The sequence below is a fragment of the Pteropus alecto genome, unplaced genomic scaffold (genome assembly GCF_000325575.1).
Source record: "Pteropus alecto unplaced genomic scaffold, ASM32557v1 scaffold34, whole genome shotgun sequence".
NCBI classification, from domain to species: domain Eukaryota; kingdom Metazoa; phylum Chordata; class Mammalia; order Chiroptera; family Pteropodidae; genus Pteropus; species Pteropus alecto.
The window spans coordinates 3,788,919-3,808,183 of NW_006435763.1; the positions used below are offsets into that span (position 1 = coordinate 3,788,919).

The 19,265-nt window shown below is 42.9% G+C and overlaps 1 protein-coding gene, 1 non-coding gene and 1 pseudogene across 10 annotated transcripts in view; 2 read left to right on the forward strand and 1 right to left on the reverse strand.

Annotated features, from left to right (window-relative positions):
- MKL2 (MKL1/myocardin like 2) overlaps positions 1-19,265 on the forward strand; it is a 180,394-nt gene that overhangs the window by 137,124 nt on the left and 24,005 nt on the right. For all 9 annotated transcript variants that reach the window (XM_025046089.1, XM_015588607.2, XM_025046090.1 and 6 more), the window contains 4 exons: positions 1,000-1,161; positions 2,818-2,996; positions 13,669-13,806; positions 16,836-17,083. In XM_025046089.1, the coding sequence (XP_024901857.1) occupies positions 1,000-1,161; positions 2,818-2,996; positions 13,669-13,806; positions 16,836-17,083 (727 nt within the window). The remainder of the gene's footprint in view (positions 1-999; positions 1,162-2,817; positions 2,997-13,668; positions 13,807-16,835; positions 17,084-19,265) is intronic.
- Positions 9,231-9,348, reverse strand: LOC112479152. The gene has a single exon (XR_003046067.1). It is a non-coding gene; the product is annotated as a 5S ribosomal RNA (ribosomal RNA).
- Positions 10,783-10,900, forward strand: LOC112479167 (annotated as a pseudogene).

Below are 19,265 nucleotides of genomic sequence, written 5' to 3' on the forward strand. Positions count from 1 at the left end.
GTGGATTTTCAACTATGTGGGGGGTTGGCACCCCTAACCCCCAGGTTGTTTGAAGGTCACCTGTACTCAGATGTGCTGGTGAGTAGTTTACTGGCCATGGCTTTCAGTGAGCCTTAGGCTTCAGTCAGGACATTTTACCTGCAAAATGAAGAACATCAGTTAATCCTGAGAATACTTGTGGGGAATTTCATTAGAAGACTTACTGTATAATTTAAGAAGCAAGCAACTTTCAGAATTTTGGGTTAACACCTCATCATCATTAAATCAATTATAAACATTATTTAGAACAGTCTAATGAAGTTAATGAGTTACCATAAACACAAATAATTGACAGAATTATGCAAATGAGCAAGTTACATTTATAGCAGTTTCACATCTGTTGTACAACTTTGTGCATTTGTAAGCAGATGAGTCGATGCTTCTGTGTGACTGTTAATTACTGTGTACGGCGAGTGAATATTCTTATCAGACACAAGGTTACATATTCAGAAATAAACCCAAATTCTTAATTATGGTGTTGGAGTCTGTTACAATATGATTTGTAGGTCTTCCCAGTGACTCCTGCAGAGAAGCTTATATCCTAAGATACGAGCCTCCCCTCGTAGGATCTGACTTTTTAATGTAGCCAGATCTAAAACAGATCTTGAGCCATAGACCACGTCTGTCTTGTGCATCCTCTGTGTCTCCAGTACCTAATAATTGTGAATATGACCCTCCTGTCATAAATGAACAGTTGCAGTACCCCATTTTTCACTTGAATTCATGTTCATTTGAGTCAGAGGGCATGCATATTGACAATATAGACAATATAAAGCTACCCAGAACTAAAAATATAAACTGTATACTGGAGCATGCTTTAACAGTCATTTTTCTCTTGCCATAAATATCTTGAGAACACACAAATATGCTTAAACCGATTTAAATTAGTTGGCCTGAAATAGCATTATGGAATAGAGATGGGAATTCAAGTGATGGTTAGAACTGTGTTTCTTCTTTCAGAAACATTTGCAGAGCCATCCCTGCAGGCCACTCAGATGAAGCTGAAAAGAGCTCGCCTGGCGGACGATCTGAACGAGAAGATCGCACAGCGCCCCGGCCCCATGGAGCTGGTGGAGAAGAACATCCTGCCTGTGGACTCCAGTGTTAAGGAAGCGATTATAGGCAAGCCTCTCAAGTTCACCATGTTCTGGGAAGTTTTAGATCAAAACAAATGTAGTTAAAAAGGCCAGCACCAATCATGGGTATGGCTTTCCGGGTGAGTTAGAAATTAAATTGGTGCCGATTCCCATTATTACTGAGATATATCTATATATCTCTATCTCTATCTATCTATCTATATATATATATGTATATACATATACATACACATATACACACACACGCGCACGCACAAGTCTCTCGGTACCCACGGAGGCTTAGTTCCAGGACCCCCTAGAGATACCAAACTGGAGGACACCCAAGTCCCAAGTCTCGCGTTTAAAATGGCGTAGTATTTGCATGTGACCTACGCACATCTTCCTGTGTACCTTAAGTCTTCTCTAGAGTACTTATAACACTTATGTAAACATTTGTTACACTGTGTTGTTTAGGGATTAATGACAAGAAAAAATGTCTATACTTGTCCAGTACAGATGCAACCTAACTAGGTAGTATGTGTCAGCAGCAACATAACTTTTATCAAATATTTTCGATCTGGGAGCATTTGAATCTGAGGGTGCAGAACCCGTATATGCAGAGGGCCGGCTGTGTATTATGTGTTGTGAGACCAGCATCACTAACCCGTTAACACAGATTCTTAACATCTGAGGTTTCGATCTTTAAGTTCTGATTTCATGATCATGTTTTCTAAGTTAAACTTACTGTATTATACTGTTTAGTTTCTGTTGTTTTGTTTAAAATTCTTACAGGCTTTTCATTATTTTCATTCTGTGTACTTCCAGGAAAGATAAAGAGAAAAATAGCTTGTTCATTGCCAGTTCGGCAAGGTGAAGAGCAGACGAGTGTGGACGCACTCATTAAGAAGAGCAGCATCTGTCCGTTCTGTGTCGCTCTCATCATCTCAGTTACTAAAGTCCACCCCGCCTCCCGCCCCATTTCTTTTGGTGTGGCCTTAGCAGGAAAAAAAATTCCAGAACAATGCCACTTATTCAGCCAGCAATTTTTAAAAGTTAATATCCTATTTAAACTATGGTAGTTTCATCACTCATGGGGACTTTTTATTTTGCATGAGCACGAGTTTCAGTCTTAGGCAACGTCAGTAATTCTGAGTGGTGCAGTCACCTGTGATCCACTCAGCCCCCAGAAGTAAGGCGTCGGTGTATCTGGCCACCCCACGAGGTGGGACTAAGCAGGATTCCCCGTCGAAGCCCCATTTCCCAGTACCTCAATGTGTTTGTACCAGCTGGATTTCAAATCGGGATCCAGACAAGGTCCACACATCACCTTTGGCTTGATGGACCTCTTCCGTCTTATTCTTTCGGTGGCTCTCCCTCCTTTCTTTTCTCACTATTTATTTGTTGGTAAATGGACGTGTTTTGTTCTTTAGCATTTCCACATCCTGGATTTTATGTTCTTGTCTCCTGTACTTCCTGTAGCTGGTAGTTGGGTCCAGAGGCTTGATCTGACTTGGGTTTGATTTCTTTTCTCCAAGTGCTCATCGTGGGGAGTGGTGTGCTCTTCCCTTGGGTAGTACGTGATGGTTTTTTTTTTTTTTAAACAGGTTAAGTTTTTATTAAAAAAACAATGTTTCTCTTCCTTTTTCATTTTAAGCCTGGTATTCCAAGGCCAAGATAAATTAAGAATCATTTCTTTCTTTAGGTGTTGGGAAAGAAGACTATCCACAGACTCAGGGCGATTTCTCATTTGATGAAGACAGCAGTGATGCTTTATCTCCAGACCAGCCTGCCAGCCAGGAGTCGCAAGGGTCAGCCGCGTCCCCCAGTGAGCCCAAAATCAGTGAGTCGCCGTCTCCTGTGACCACGAACACTCCAGCCCAGGTATCGCCTTCCTTGTGTTTACCCCTAAATAGAGAAAGTGCCTTGTTTTTTACATATCAAGTATATATCTTTATTTTATGTATCGATACATTCTCACTAGAAAAGTTTGAAAATGCGGGAAAATAAAAGTTTTTCATCTGTAATCTAGCCACCATTAACATTTTTCAGTAGATTCTTACATTTTATTTCTGTTCTGTATACACATTTTTATCTTACAGTTTTGCAATACACTTTTTAAATTTTTCACATAATTTTTGGGGGACATAATTCACATACCATAAAATCCAGCTTTTTTTTAATCTTTATCATTTTAAACTGTACGGTTCAGTAGTGTTAAGCATACTCACACTGTTGTGCAACAATCTCCAGAACTTTCGTCTTGCAAAATTGAAACTATACCCACTGAACAGCTCCTAGCTCCCTCTTTACCCAGGCGCTGGCAACCATTGTATTTGTCTCTGTGAATTTGACCACTTTAGGTATCTCATGTAAGTGGGCTCACAGTATTTGTTGTTTATGACTGTCTTATTTCACTTAGCATTATGTCCTCAAAGTTCGTTCATGTTGTAGCATGTGGCAGTAGCTCCTTTATTTTGAAGGCTGAATCATGCTGTTGTCTGGATATACCACATTTTGTTTACCCACTTGTCAGAGACATTGGGTTTCTTCCATCTCTTGGCTGTTGTGGGTAACGGTGCTGTGTACATGGGTGTGGAAATATCTCTTTGAGACTGTGCTTTCAGTTTTTTGGAGCACGTACCAAAAGTGGGGGTGATGAGTCATGCAGTCATTCTATTTTTAATTCGTTGAGGAGCCTCCGTACTGGTCCCCATAGTGGTTGTGCCATTTCATGCTCCCATCAGTGCACAAGGGTCCCAGTTTCTCCACATCCTTGCTGACACTTGTTAGTTTATGTTCTTTTGATAGTAGACATTCCATGGTGTGAGGTCATATCTAACTGCGGTTTCAGTTTTCACTTCTCTGATGGTTAGTGATGTTGAGTACCCTCTCATGTGCTTGTTGGACATTTGTATATTATCTTTGGAGAAATGTCTATTCAAGTCCTTTGCCCATTTAAAAAAAAATCAGGTTATTTGTTTTTTTGTTGTTGAGTTGTAATTCTTCATATATTCTGGATATTAACCTCTTATCAAACGTATGATTCGCAGATATTTTCTCCCATTCCATGTGTCACCTTTTCACTCTATTGACAGTGTCCTTTAATGCACAGAAATTTTTAGTTTGGTATAGTCCCTTGTCAATAAATATATATTTGTATCATTTTAATTGCTACATCATATTCAGTTGAACTTAGATAATGTATCTATTTTAATCAGTTCCCTATTGTTGGTTATATGGAGTCGTTTCCTGTATTTCACTCTTCTGACACGCAATAATAAGAGCCTTGATTGTATTCTCACGTATTTGCTACACCCTGGTTTTTGTTAGACACTAGTCTCGTTATTTCTTTGGATAGTTACCAGATATCAGAATGGACTTGGACCTTTGGTAGGCAAAAGACAAGCACTTTAACCACCTTCGGGAGGGTAATACAGATTTCCACAGTCACTGCCTTTGCCACAAGTCAGTAATGTCACTACTTTAAACCCTGCAGATTCGAATGTTTTAATTGCCTCCTTGATTTTGGTTAGATTGAATTCATTTGTTCAACAGATATTTAATGAGCACCTATTATGTGTCAGATTGTATTGGGAATAGTCTAGTGCATGCAAAGGAATCTAATAAATATTTTTGGAAATTCAAATGTCTTCGTTTTCCATAGGCGTTTGTGTTTCTTTTGGTTTTATAAAAACTCTTATGCTGCACATAATTTGCTGTTTTTTTAATCTCTCCTTATGGTGTTCTGGACTTGCTGAAATTTTAATTGGATTTTGTTATTTTGAAGTCAAAACTATTGAACTACTTAATGAGATTGGTCAAGTTCAGTAGAAAATACTCTTGTAAAAGCTGGGTATCATCGAATTCTGAGTTGGAAAGCAGTTTAGCATTTACTTGCCTGAACCCTCACACCAGGGGAGGCCTGGGTTCAGAGAGGTGCGGAACTAAAAGTGTGTGTGTGTGTTTTCTCACAGCATTTCTTTCCATTCAGGAATGTCAATTTGTTAGTGACTGGGTCCGTCGGCTTCATTTTCTTCCTTGCACTTATCACCCGTGATCTGAAATACAGTAGCTTCTTTATTGTGTCTGTGCCTTATGAGCCTATGAGGACAGTGGCTTTGACTCAGACAAGACCTAGGTAGTGTGTAGTGTGCGTGCACGCGTGTGTCCTGCACACCTAGTGCAGGGCCTGGTACAGAGGATGGGCTCGGTCGGCGCTGGCTGGAAGCCAGTAGCATGAGTGCGAGGACCGTGCTGCCATACTGTGCGCTCCTACCTGCAGGCAGAGCCCTCCCGCCCCGGAGTCCAAGGGCAGCTGCAGTTCATGTTCTCTTGGTGCAGTTTGTGGGGCGAGAGTGACCACCCCCTCGGCTTCGCTGGAACCTGGCCTGGAAGAAGGACAAGGGTCAGTGACCAGCCCACGCACGGTCTGAAAGGGAGAGCAAGGGAGACCAGCCCCTACTGTGTTCTCACGTGTTTGCTGCGCCCTGGTTTTGAGCTTTAAAAATAGGGCTAAAAAGAATGTCAAGTATGCAAGTAAATACCCTTAAAAAACAGTTCTTCTCATCCGTGTGGGTTGGTTATTCTCTGCTTCTGTCCGAATAGGTCAGGATATCAGACCGCTGTTAGCATGGCCTTAGCTTTTAGTGACAAAATTTCTGTCACCATCTACCTGGTAATGGCTTCGTGACAATTCCGCCTGTGTAAGAGATGGGCCTTCTCCTTTTCCTAGCATTGCTTGTACTGTTAGGTGTTTCTTTGGTCTTGAAACTTGGTCTCCAGCTAAGTTCGTAAGTGAGAAAGTTTAACCAGAGGCAGTCCCACCCAGGGGGCTGGCATTCCAGGGTTCCTTGAAGGAAAAGAGGCACAGCAGTGTTTCTTGAAGAATAAATATGGTCTGTTTATTGTCGGTGCAGTGCACACTTGAGCCTCGGGTCATCCCCACTGCAGTGCCCGGTTCACGACCCCAGAGGTGCCCGCATGTGCAGACCGGTACTGCCCGCTGTCCCCTGCGGGCCAGGCGTTGCAGTGGTCCCTCCCACCGCGCCCCACCGCCCTTCGGGGAAGAGAACCCAGGACACACAGGGCTCGCCACAGCCTCACCTGTCACTCCGCTTCTGCACCACACACCTGAGCTTTCTTAATTGTGTCCTTCGGTAAACTCCCTTGTATTACGTTTTAGTGTTTGTAAGTAAGGAATCTGACAAACACTCTTTATTATTATACTTTTATTCATGCAATTAAAGAAGCATCTCCCTGTTAACTGTGTTGTATTGATGTCGAAGAAAGGTACTCCTCCACGCAGGATTGTGAGGATGTTGTCAGTTTGTTGTCGGTTTCATTTAAGTCAACTACAGAGGCAAACGTTATGACGCCTGTAAGGTCTGAGATTTTTACGTCATCTAGAAGTGATAATTAGGTTTTGTTTTGGCAAATGTTGCACTTTAGTTATTTTCACTGTTATCCAGTATTTATAGAATTTGTCCAAGAATCTCACTTGATACAAAAAATGTATATTTTCTCCCTAAATATAATTACTTTCACAATTGTCATTTAAGGGGAAAGTACCTAAAACATTGCTTCTCATTAGACATCAGCTTCCAGAGGGCAGGACATCCCCTCATTTTATCTTAATAACTTCATACTGAACTCACAGGGTCCAAGCACAGCAAGTGCTTGTTGCTTTAATGAATAAAAATCCCTGGGAGATTCTCTCTGCGATATACTGTTGCTTGCTTTAGATATCATTGTACCTCCTTCCCGCGCGCGCCCCCCCCGCAAAAAAAAAGTCAGTCTCATCACTGTTATTATAATAGTTCTTAGAAAGCAAAGGCAATGAAAGGGCAGCATACACGTCTTGTTTGTAGGGTGTTCTCTGAGATTCTCAGGTTTTAATCTTTAACATGGAAACTCAATGTAAGAGTTCGATAGTGAGTTTATTTACCAGGGACCATTAGTCCTCACATCGCCTGTAAGGAAGGGACTGGTGAGTGTGTATTTTTAGTTTGTTTAATTTCCAATGCATTGTGGACTGATCCTCTTGTAAAATACAGTAAAAATAGTGGAGTGACATCAAATTTCTGTAATATTTCCTGTACTTGTCACAGGCAGGTAACAAAGGTCCACTGACCATACTTTGACCATACTTTGAGCCATGCCGAAAACCTTAACCAAGTTTTTTTCGTATGTTAAGTATCATTTCATACTGCATGTTTAATCCTATGGCTTAAATACATTTTTTCTAATTTTCCTGTTAAATTTTTTTAATGCTTGGCCTAATAAAAGTTCAAGGCCAGTGTACAGAATTTCTTTTAGTTTCTTTAAAAATCATATTTTCAGATAAATAGTCGAGAGAAAATTAGGCTCAAAATTTCTTAATGCTCTGCTTTATTCCAAAATGTCTTAGGACATAGAGTCACCTTAATTCTTTTCAGAACACACAAATACCAGAGGATTAAGTCCCACAGGAAATTATTCAAATAAAAGAAACATTCCTTACCAAAAAAGTAACATAATATCTAGGTAAAGAACGGAGTTTTCTAAGCACTTGTCTTGCAATCCCAGTGCTAGAATGCTAATGATCTTGTGACGTGGACAGTACAACGCACCACCATGTCCTTCCTTCCGAACGTGACTTCTAAGGGTGAAAAGTTCTTTGAAATATATATTTCTGTGTGGCCTTTTCCTTGGACCTTTCTCTTGTCTTTTCATTTCTGATCCAAGTATAGCTGGAAAGGAATTTGCCATAATGTTAATGAAACACGCATCACATATTGGGGCTCAGCTTATTTTTTGCTCAGCTTATTTTATGCTTGAACAATGGAAAGTGCAGAAAATTAAGAAGAGCCCCATGTAGTACCAAGGGTGTTACGAGGGCTCTTTTAATCTGAAGACTCCTTTCTCTGAGCAATTTCTGAAGCCACCTCGCTGGTCACTTTTTATAAACACACGGGTGTTTACCTGGAAGCGTGGTCTAGCAGGGTCTGTGTTCACCTTCAGGCCCGCGCTGTGAGGACGGAGCCTGCGCTGAGTTTGAAATTGTGCTGAAAGCGAACCAGTCTCCTGGTTGCTACACGTTTTCAGGAAGACGAACTCAGGAGAACCTGGGAGACTGTCCACTACCTGCTTTTTCTCTTTGTATCAAGGGACCTTTAGCCTAATGATACAGAAACCTGAGGTTTAAGCTAACAGTGAGGATGAGCAAGGTCTCATAGGTTAGCCGTGCACTCACATACTAAATAATCAGAATTATACTAACTTTTATTACAAATACTTATCAGTAAAAGCCTGAATAGGGTATCAAAGATACCGACTGTACTTTCTGTTGTTACCTCTTCAGTCATGCTTTTTATACCATTTCAAGAGGACTCCACTGCTAATACTGAGATTTCGAGTTTGTTTCCAGCCTTAACAGTGAACTTGTGTTCCATCCCAATTCCTATTTCCCTTGTGACCAACAGGAAAGTGCCAAAACCAGTGCATTCTGCAGAACACACCTTTTAGATTTATTCGTAAATAAATAAATGTTTATTGAACATAATTGAGATGATTAAAAACTAATGGCTAACATTGCCGAGCTCTTACTGGAGCCCAGTGCTGAGCTACTTGTTCTATGTGTCACCTGGAGCAGGTGTCCTGAAAAGAGCATCTGTTTAGCCCACACAGGGTTTGAACTAATGACTTTGTTCTCATTAGACCAATAGTTTGAGATTTTCCTTAAGACTGTTTCCTTAAGACTTAACACATTACTCTGTCATCCTCGTACAACTCAGAGTGACAGCTGTTACGTGTGTTACTTAAATATACATAACATCATTTCCTCAACTATACAGTTTACTGAAGTGTCATAACTCAGTTACCAAAAACGAATAATAGCAGTTCTCTAATAGTTACAATGCTGCCACATTCTGGCCCCTCACAGTCACTTTGACTAACTCGTGAATCACCAACAGGGTTACACCAAGGTTGTAATGGACATTCTGCCTGATCCCAGAAACTATAGTATAGTAAACACTGTGTAGCAGCTTCAGAAAGAGGACTGTGTTTAAGTGAGGTGGACATCGGCTCTAGGGTTTTTCAAAGTCGATCTAAAGTATTAATAACATTTTTCTTTATTGCCTACAGCACCTGGTATCCTAGGTGGTCTCCCATCCAAGTACTAACCAGGCCCGACCCTGCTTAACTTCCGAGATCAGACGAGATCGGGCGCGTTCAGGGTGGCATAGCCGTAGACATTAATAACATTTTTATATTGACCGTTCCATGAAGTTACTACCAAAAGCAATAGATTCATTCGTGGTTAGAGTAGATCGGTGATACTCTGAGTGATTGTCCCTCTGCTTTGTGGCATTATTTTAGTTGTCGTAGTATTAGTTATAATCGAACTATTAAAAATCAGAGGTACTAAATAGCTTCACGTTTAGATTTTTATGCATGCATCTGCATGCTTAACACTGTCTCACAAGTGATAGGAAATCTCACTCTAAAAGAAAATGTATGTCAACAGTGGCAGAATAGGAAGGACCAAGCCCTTGTTGTCCCATAGAAACATTAAATAAACTACAGACTGACTAAAATAACTTTATAAGAGCTCTGGAAACCAGTCAGTGACCTCTACCAACCAAAAAAATACCCAGTCAAGAAAAAAGTAGAAAATGTCATGGTGTTTTTACTCACCCTTGCCCACCCTCCCTGGCAGGTTGTCACAAAGCAGCAGCCCAATACCCAGCTCCCCGCCTCGAGATGGAAGGGGCAGAACACAACTTGTTTGCAGCCTTCTGGCCTGTCCATGGGTTTCTGTCTTGTCTGACTCAGAAGTCAGACAGGTAAAAGCACGTGGTTTGGCTTGCAGGCTCTCAGCCGTGGCAGGCAACGACAGGAGCCGTGACATGTGAAACAGAGAGACTGCAGACCCACAGACACCTGGGTGTAATTTATTTTGTAACTCCACTTTTTATTTTCTACAGGATTTAAGCAACAAATGCACAGAAAAATGATCTGTTAATGACTACGCAGTGTATAATGATGTAACTTGTGGCATCAGTAATATAAAGTGGAGGACGTAGCTGTAAAGAAGTAGTTTTTGTATGTAAATGAAGTTGGTGTTAATATAAGGTAGATGTCATACCTTTACGATGTTATATTTAACCCCCATAGTAACCACAAAGGAAATATCTAAAGGAAATGAGAAAGGAGTCACTACAGAAAATCTAACACATAAATGAGAAGACATCCCATGTTCATGGATTAGAAGACTTAGTATTCATTACTAAGGTGTCAGTACTCCCAATCTACAGATTCAGTGTAATTTCTATCAAAATCCCAATGACGATGTTTTACAGAAATAGGAAAATTCATCCTAAAATTTATATGGACTCTCAAGGGACCCCAGATAGCCAAAACAGTCTTGAAAAAGAACAGGAAGATGTCACACTTCCTGATTTCAAAACTTACTACAGAGCTACGGTAATCAAAGCAGTGTGGTTCTGGCATAAAGACAGATACAGACCAGTGGAATAGAATAGAGAGAAATAAGTCTTCATTTATAGGTTTAAAACATTTTGACAAGGGTGCCAAGGCCCTCAGTAGGGAAGGGACAGTTTTTTCAATAAATGGTGTTGAGAAAACTGGGTATCCACAAGCAAAAGAATGAAATTAGACCCTTATTGTCTATGGCCATGCCACCCTGAACAAGCCCAATTCCGTCTGATCTCAGAAGCTAAGCAGGGTTGGGCCTGGTTAGTACTTGGATAGGAGACCTCTAGGAAGACCAGGTGCTGTAGGCGTAAAAAATAAAAAAAATTTAAAAAAATAAGGGATTGTAAGCTGACAAGGTCCTTGCAATCTGTGAGGTCAAACAAGGGTTGCCTCGCCTAAAAAAAAAAAAAGTTGGGCCCTTATCTAACACCATATATGAAGATTAACTCAAAATGGACAAAGACCTAAATATGAGCTAAAACTATAAAACCCTTAGAAGAAAACATATAGGAATGCTTTATGACATTGGATTTGGCAATGATTTCTTAGTTATTACACCAAGGCAACAAAATTAAAAATAGATAATTAGGCTACATCAAAATTAAAAACTGTGCATAAAAGGACACTATTAACAGAATAAAAAGCAACCCACAGAATGGGAGGAAATACTTACAAATCATCTATCTGATAAAGGGTTAATACCCAGAATATATAAAGGAATCCACAGTTCAACAACAAAAAAAATCCTAATTAAAAAATGGGCAAAGGACTAGAATAGACATTTCTCCAGAGAAGATAAACAAATGGCCAATAAAAACATGAAAAGATGCTCAGCATCATTAAATTGCTAAAAAATAAAAAAGCAAATCAAAACCACAATCTCAACTCACACCACTAAACTGGCAACTATCAAAATAGCATGAATTAACAAGAGTCATCAAGGATGAGGAGAAACCGAAACCCTTGCACACTGCTGGTGGGATGGGGAAATGGTGCAATCACTATAGAAAACGGTACGGCAGTTCCTCAAAAGTTAAAGATGGAATTAGCACGTGACCCAGAAAATCCACTTCTGCGTATATGCCCCAAAGAATCAAAAGCAGGGACTTGAGCGGGCACCTGTACACCCATGTGCATAGCAGCAGCATTCACAGTAACCACAGGGAGAAGCAACCCACATTATTCTTGTGTTCTGCTGGAGTCCGGATTTCTGGGTAGCCAGGTCACACTGAAATGCCAGAAGAGCTCTTAAGATGGGCGTGGCAGTAGTCAGGGCAGAAGCCAGCTAGTCGGGGCCTAGCAATATAGGCAAAACATCTTCATAAATATTACAGTCAGCGCCACATTCGGATTATTGACACTGACTGCTCTCGAATGCATCGTCCCTGTCATATCAGTCAGGGGGCTGGGATGATCACATAGCCTGCCAGGTTAGCAGAATTTATCTGCAAGGAAATACATACATTTCAGAATTCAAATATCTGATTCTTATGCCAATTATTTAATAGCCAAAGAATGTTTTTCCCTGTGTGAAAATCGTCCCAGAGTAAGTATCCTCATTTCTCAAAAATGTTCTGCGTGAAAGGAAAACAATGTAAAATCCTATCCCTTAAAGCAGTGATCAGCTGGCCACCATCTTCCAAATCATGTGAGAGGTTCATCGATGAGCCGGCTGTCTCAGGGCCATTTGAGGCAAAAGTCAGCCTGGAACATAGGTGTCAAAACTTTTGGATAAGTCCTTTCGTTTCTGTTTGAAAACGAAATTGAGTATAGCCATCATTAAAAAGTCAAGTCTTTTATGTTGTCAGCACTTATGGTTACTGATAATTACTTAAAGGCTGAAATCAACAGCAGAATGAAAACAAACCTCAGGAAGAGAGAGCCGCCATGGGCACGCACAGCTGATTGTACACTCACACCTGTACTCACAGTCCCAGCAGACGTGAGTGTGGCCTGGCATGAGTGAAGCCACGAGGAATTTCCATTCACCCATTAAAAAGATATTTATTGAGTAACTAGTATGTGCCAAGCTTCATATTTCTTGCTGCTAATAACTCTCCGACTTTTCAGGTCATTTATTTTAAGGAGGGAAAATACAGTTTGCTATTTTTAAACCCAAATACTTCAACAGGAGAACCGGTTTTGATGGTTGTAATGAATTCGAGAGTTGTTCGGAGAAGTCTGTGATAAAGGGAGACATTTTCCCTTAAGATAAGGCTGGTAATAGTAAGTCCAAGGAGTAATCGACAGGCAACATTTAACTGAGTTATTGTGGTAGTAATACCTCTCTCCAGTAAATGAATACTTAAAATCTCCTTGAAGTGGATTGCTGGTGGGAATAGGTTGTGAGGTGGCTGATAAAAAACTAACAAAGCCTTCTGTAGCTTCCTTTGTTAATGTGTCTCCACATTGAGATTCAGTAATTACTTATTTTGGTCCAGGTAAAAATTAGCTTCTTGCTTTAAGTGCTTGGGTACCGCTGATGAAACAGGTCAGTCTTACCGGAATATATCCTTCAGCTTTTCTCCTGTTGCAGAAAACAGGGAAATGGTTGACGAGAGTCAGCTGGGTTGGCAGCGGGAACACAGCGGGAAGGCGCGGTTAGGTTACTGACTGCAGGTGGACAGGCCTCTGGGAGAGGAAGGTGTCTAACCAGGCACTGCCCAGCATGGGCCTGGGTGGCAGAGGGGTTGGTCGGGCATGCGAATTAACCTGGATTACTGTGACCCTCGTGGCAAGAACACCTTATGAATGCCATGTGTTGTTTTGATCATTTTTACATGAGTCTCGGATTTTTTTTCTGCCAGAAAAGGGTGGTTCTGACCATATTTCTGAAAACACTTACTACAATTTAGTCAGTCTTACCTTCTGTAGTTTTCGCTTTCCATTGCCATTGGGGCTTCACGGAGGTAAGGCGTGGTATTCCTCCATCTGGGTCTTGGACATGATAATATACTTTTGTTTATTTTCTAGTGGACTTTTTTTTTAATGAGATCATTCCCTTAAAATTCTGTTTTTTTCTGTTATTGCTGTCATTGATTTCACAGATTCCTTCCCTTTCTGCCTTTTCCGCCAGTTTACTTCAGTGTCTCCAGCAGTTCCTGAATTCTTGAAAAGTCCTGCCACTACGGATCAGCCTCCCACAAGACCCACAGCTCCCGTGCTCCCCACAAACTCTGCATCCTCAGCGAAGCCTGGGCCAGCGCTGGTAAAGGTGGGTGCCCATGTACACGCCAGCTTGGGTCTTTACTTGTGACTGTGCCTGTAACCCTGTGCGCAGAGGACGAAGGCTGTGTGTCCATGTCACCCAGCCTGCCTTTTAGCCTGAAGCCTTGAAAACAAAGCCGTGGGAGGACTTGCTAGACCGGGCCTTACTATTTGAAACTACCACCTTCCAACAGAGGACCTATCGTTCAGTAGTCACAGAAGAAGAACAGAAAACGCAGTCTGTACGAAGCTGCGGGAGCAGAGCAGAGAGGTGCCAGGCCGTCCTGTTCGCAGGGCCCGCTCTGCTTCCGCCCAGGCCACCGAGGCGGGGGAGACGGGAAGAGAGGGGAAGAGAGGAAGGCAGGGTCGCTTCAGCACAGCACGCGAGAATCTGAATCCACAGATGTCTTTGCTGGTAACGTGATTTCAGACTTTACACACAAGGTCAAACTCAGTGGTATTCCAGATATATTGCATGATAGGTTAAAGGTCTTAGGGAAGCAGATACATTTTTGTGATTTAGCAGATTTGGCCCGATCATGCTTAGCTTGTTCTTCAGATAAGTGCAGATTCGTGGCACTGTGCCCTGCATTTTACTTGGTCAAAACAGTTCAGTTAAAGTAAATCTCAAGGAAGATTAAAATTTAATATATAGTGCATTTTTAAAGTTCTTTGAAACGTATTTAGAACTAAATAAAAGGCTGGGAACCTGAGGAATACTTTAATCAGTTCAGATGTGGCTTTTGCCAAAAGTAGCAGAACGCAGATCTCAAGCTTTTAGAACTAAAAAAGGACATTAGAGAGCGAGCTGAGCCTCTCATCACCTTTCAGATGAGGGGACTGAGGCCCAAAGACGTGAAGAAGTGACAAGGCCAGGAGGGACCCCCGTCTCCCGAATGCCGGCCCAGCCTCTGTCTGCCTTCTCAGGACTCCTTGGAGGCAGTTAGTCTGGTGCATATTCCTCACCGCCATTTGTCCCCTGGGCCTGTCCTTGTCCTTCCTAGAGGGATGGCTCTGTCAGTGTGGCCGAGTGTCTGTGGCTTCAGGGCACACGTCAGCGTATCTCACCATCTTCCATCGCTTAGCACTGGCAGCATGAAACTCCAGCGGGCGGCAGGTGGCGACCGTGCCAATAAAATCAGCTCCTTCCTCCTCTTCCCACATCCCCGAGCACGTACAAAGAGGCTTTGGAAACTGCCAGCCCGGCTTTTCCTGCAGATGCTGAACGTTTATTCTCTGCTTCTCCTAGTCTCTGACGTTCCGCTCTTCACTAGTGTCGATCTTTAGGCCTTGGTTCGAGGGCACGAGGCATTGGGATTCGGGGTAGTGGTGACCAGACCAGAGGACTGGGCAGTGGAGGGAGGGACAGGTGTGTGTTCTCTGCGGTATTCTCTGAGGAAAGCTATTTCCCATCCTCATTTCCCGAGAGAACAGACACGTGCTGGCTAGCGGTAACCGTGGACTTGGTGTGAGGAATACCGGATCTTGTGTTTATGGCCCCTCCCTCTTCACCAGGCCCCTTTCTGATTGCGGCTGGGTCGTCTTATCATTACGTAACAGTTACTGTCAAACCTCCTTAGCCCAGACCCCATTCATTGTTACGATCAGTTCAAAAAGACTAGAAACAAAATTTATTGTTAACAAAATAAGCAGATGACAGGGAATTGATTAGTCTTGTGAGACTGCAGGAAGATTTTAGCAGGTAAGAATACACTCTGACATTGTGATGTGTTTTAAGTGCCTGATAATTCAGGTGACTTCCAATGAGCAGACACATTCATCGTTCGTTTATCAAGCAGATACTTATCGAGCACCTTCTGTGTGGCAGGCACTGTTCTTGGTACAGTAGGAGTAGCCAGCAGTGAGGAGAACATCACAGAGCACCCCACCTTCATTAGGAGTGGGGGTAAGCACGACAAAACACAGGAGCCACTGGTGGAGAAGGATAGAGCGAGGCTAGGGGTTGCTGGGGAGACGAGGGGAGCCGTTTCTATTTTAAATGGAGCGCTGGGCAAAAGCAGCAGATGGCATTTGGGCAGAGATGCTGTGAGGAAAATAGGAAGTCGCTGAACAAGGTGCGACTGAGCAGAGGCGGCCATGGGGTTGGAAGGAGATGTTAACAGTGATGGTGCCTGGTCTGCAGAATGTAGTGATTTTTATTTTCTTCTTTATTTTTGTTTATTTTTTTAATTTCCTAATTCTTCCAATATTAACATTTATAATATAACACCAATAACTATATTTTAGTACTTCTCAGTCATATGGAATATTTTACTGAAAGCAGCTTAGAAATAATCTCCTATACCTTATTGTTTTGTCGATGAACTTTTTTTTTTTTCAGATTAAATTATAATAGGAATACTAAAAAGTAGAAAGTGATTTGACAACTTATAAATGGAGGAGAACCGAGGAAAAAGCCATCTGAGTCTTAATCATAAGATGAGGTCTCACACACCCCCTTTCCAAATAAAATGTATTTTTGAAAAAATTTTTTAAATTCCTGTTCACATTACTCAATATTTTCTTTTTTGTGGATTTTCTGTAGAACTGCATAGCTGTATATTCTGCTTTATTCTCATTAGAAGTGTTTTTCTATTTTTGTATATTCTCCATAGATTTTTTTAATGACTAAAAAATATTCCGATTGTAGTGAAATATACTTAATCTTTTTCTATTGCATATTTACTGCATGACCTCTTTTCACTAGGAGATAATCTGTGTTAGCGCCTAGCAGTGTGTCTACACAGGAAACTCAAAACGAATGTTGGGTTTGAATAGACAATGCTGAGCCCTGAGCAGCTCGCCCTCAGTCTCAGGGGAAAGGCAGCAGGAGAAACGAATTCTGAGGAGCAAGATTTCTTGGTCAGAGGAGCACGCAGGTGTTTTCCTGGCTCTTGAAATGCATTTCGTGTATTGCTTTCCAAAGTGACTACCAGTTTGGAAGATGCGTTGCTTTTGCAAATCTCTGAGGCACAGTAGAAGGGGCTGCACGCAGTCGCATCTCTTAAAATGTTATTTCTTCTTTCTTGCAAATAGCAAAGCCATCCCAAGAATCCGAACGACAAGCACCGTAGCAAAAAGTGCAAAGACCCCAAACCAAGGGTAAAGAAGCTGAAGTACCACCAGTACATTCCTCCAGACCAGAAAGGCGAGAAGAGCGAGCCGCCCCTGGACTCCAACTACGCCCGCCTGCTGCAGCAGCAGCAGCTGTTCCTGCAGCTGCAGATCCTGAGCCAGCAGCAGCAGCACTACAACTACCAGACCATCCTGCCGGCGCCGCTCAAGTACGCGCGGGGGCAGGGCTGGCCCGGCAGGGGACTCGCCCTGGGTTTTAATGAAGAACCGTTAGTTACTGACGGTGGATGTTGTGATTTATCTGTGCTCAGTGATTATTTTCATTTTATTGTCATCAACACAGTGACAGTAGCCTGCGTGCCAGTCCAGCTTTTGTCCTCCAGAACAAGTTCTGAACTTTTCAGATTAGAAGTGACTTTTCACAGTTATTCATCCAGGAATGATTTGCCTGTTGTTTGCTCGAATAGTATTCAGTGCTATGAGGAAAGCATAAGAAGTGTAAGGCCTGATGTACACAGTTTAAAAACAAGACGTGAGCACGAAGGCTGGAGTGGCCCAGGAAAGCTCTAGGAGAACGGCGGGGAAGGGCCCCTCCAAGCGGGGGTGGGGGGTGGAGGGGTGGTGGAGGTGAGTCCAGGTACAGAGGAAGCGGAAGCAGTGCCTGCTTAGCGGATGGTGAGAAAAAAATGGCCTGGTAAATAATGAATGCGATTAATTTTTTAAGAAAAGTGAAAGAACTGAGTAGAGCCACTGTCTGGGGGAACGGGCAGGGGGCAGACCCTCACCTTGATGTGGCGGGGGTTTCAGAGGCTGCAGTGACATAGAATCAACTCAAAGAACAGTCTGACCCCAGTACCGAGGACGAGTCTGCCAGCAGGAGAACTGGTTAGAAGCTCTGCAATGAAGTGGGTGCGAGAAGGCACAAGGGCGCTGATGGGGGCCCGGGGGGCACAGACGCTCCTAGGGACAGTCGGTAAACGGGCCTGGTGACCAACAGCTGTTGGGAAGGAACATGTTTGCAGAGTTTGAGCCCGACTGGAAGGGACAGAGGGAGTGAGTGCTGACAGATTCTGAGACTGGATTCATAGCAAGACATCCGTAGCTTATTTTGATGATGAGGGAGAGAGACACATCTTCAGTATGCTTTTTCTGGGAAACAGACAAAAATGCAAAGCTCTTGTCCTTCATTTTGTTCACTTTTCAGGAGAAAGGGATATTTACATTCAATTTGAGAAACTCTAGGAAAAGATCAGATCTCATTACAAGGAAGAATTATTCCCTGTGATCAAGCCACCCAGTTTCGGATCACAGGACCTATGGGACCTCTGCTCTGTGCCGTCCACGTGGGTAACACACCCCTCCACGCGGGGCCCTTGTTTCCCAGTAGGAAACAAGGCCCAGTAAAACCTTCCCTGTGAGAAACATCTCCTCGTGTGCTTGTGATCATCATTCACTTTTATTCCAAGAACCAAATATCTCAAGGAAAATTAGGCCAATTGTCATTCAGACCTTACTAGGAAGCACTTAAACATCAGGGCACAAAGATGAAGGAAGAATTTTTTGTAGCATGTTCTTATTTCAAGAGTGGGCCAGCCTGAGAGAGCTGTTGACATTGGAGAAGGACCAGGGGAGACCAAAGAGAACTGGAAGAGCATCAGAGCAAAGGGCCGCTGCCTCACAGCTCCATCCAGGGCCCAGGGGGCATCCCCGCTGCCACGCCCGCCCTTGGCATCTGCGATGACAGTAACGGTGGCTCACGTTTGCGTACTCTTTACGGAGCAGCGTGCTGAGTACTCCGTGTCATCCTCGTCCTCATCTCACAGTAACTCTGGGAGGACTGATGTTACTGGCCCCGTTCCCTGGTGAAGAACTGTCAAACTGGACCCATCCACAGATTTTTTGTGCTCTCCATCTACAAAATAGTCTCTTCCGTAAAGAAAGAAACTGGCTGTGTGGAGCCAGCTGAGGTTCAGGGTTTCTGAACTCCTAACTGTTCTACGTCTCTCCATTAAGGCTTCAGTGCCCCCTCCTCAGACAGTCCCCCCACCAACGTAACCAAGGCACCCGCCCAGGGTAAACATCACACAAAAGATCCAGGAATGAAGAGGAGGAAAGATCACTTGTTTTTTATTATAATTTCACCAAAGACTGCACATCAGTTCTGTTAAATTTCCAGGTCCTAAAAGTGGAGATGTTATTTTCTGACACAGTTTATTTTTACCGATTTCCATTACCAGAAACCCAGTGTGGACGTCCCGCGGTGCCCTAGCCATGGGGGCCCCCTCGCCGTCACGCCCTCTGGAGCCCTGGCGGGGAGAGCCTGGGGCCGCTCCATCTTGCTCACCTTTGGCCTTCTCACCTACACAGCGGTCACATGTCAGCCACCGCCCC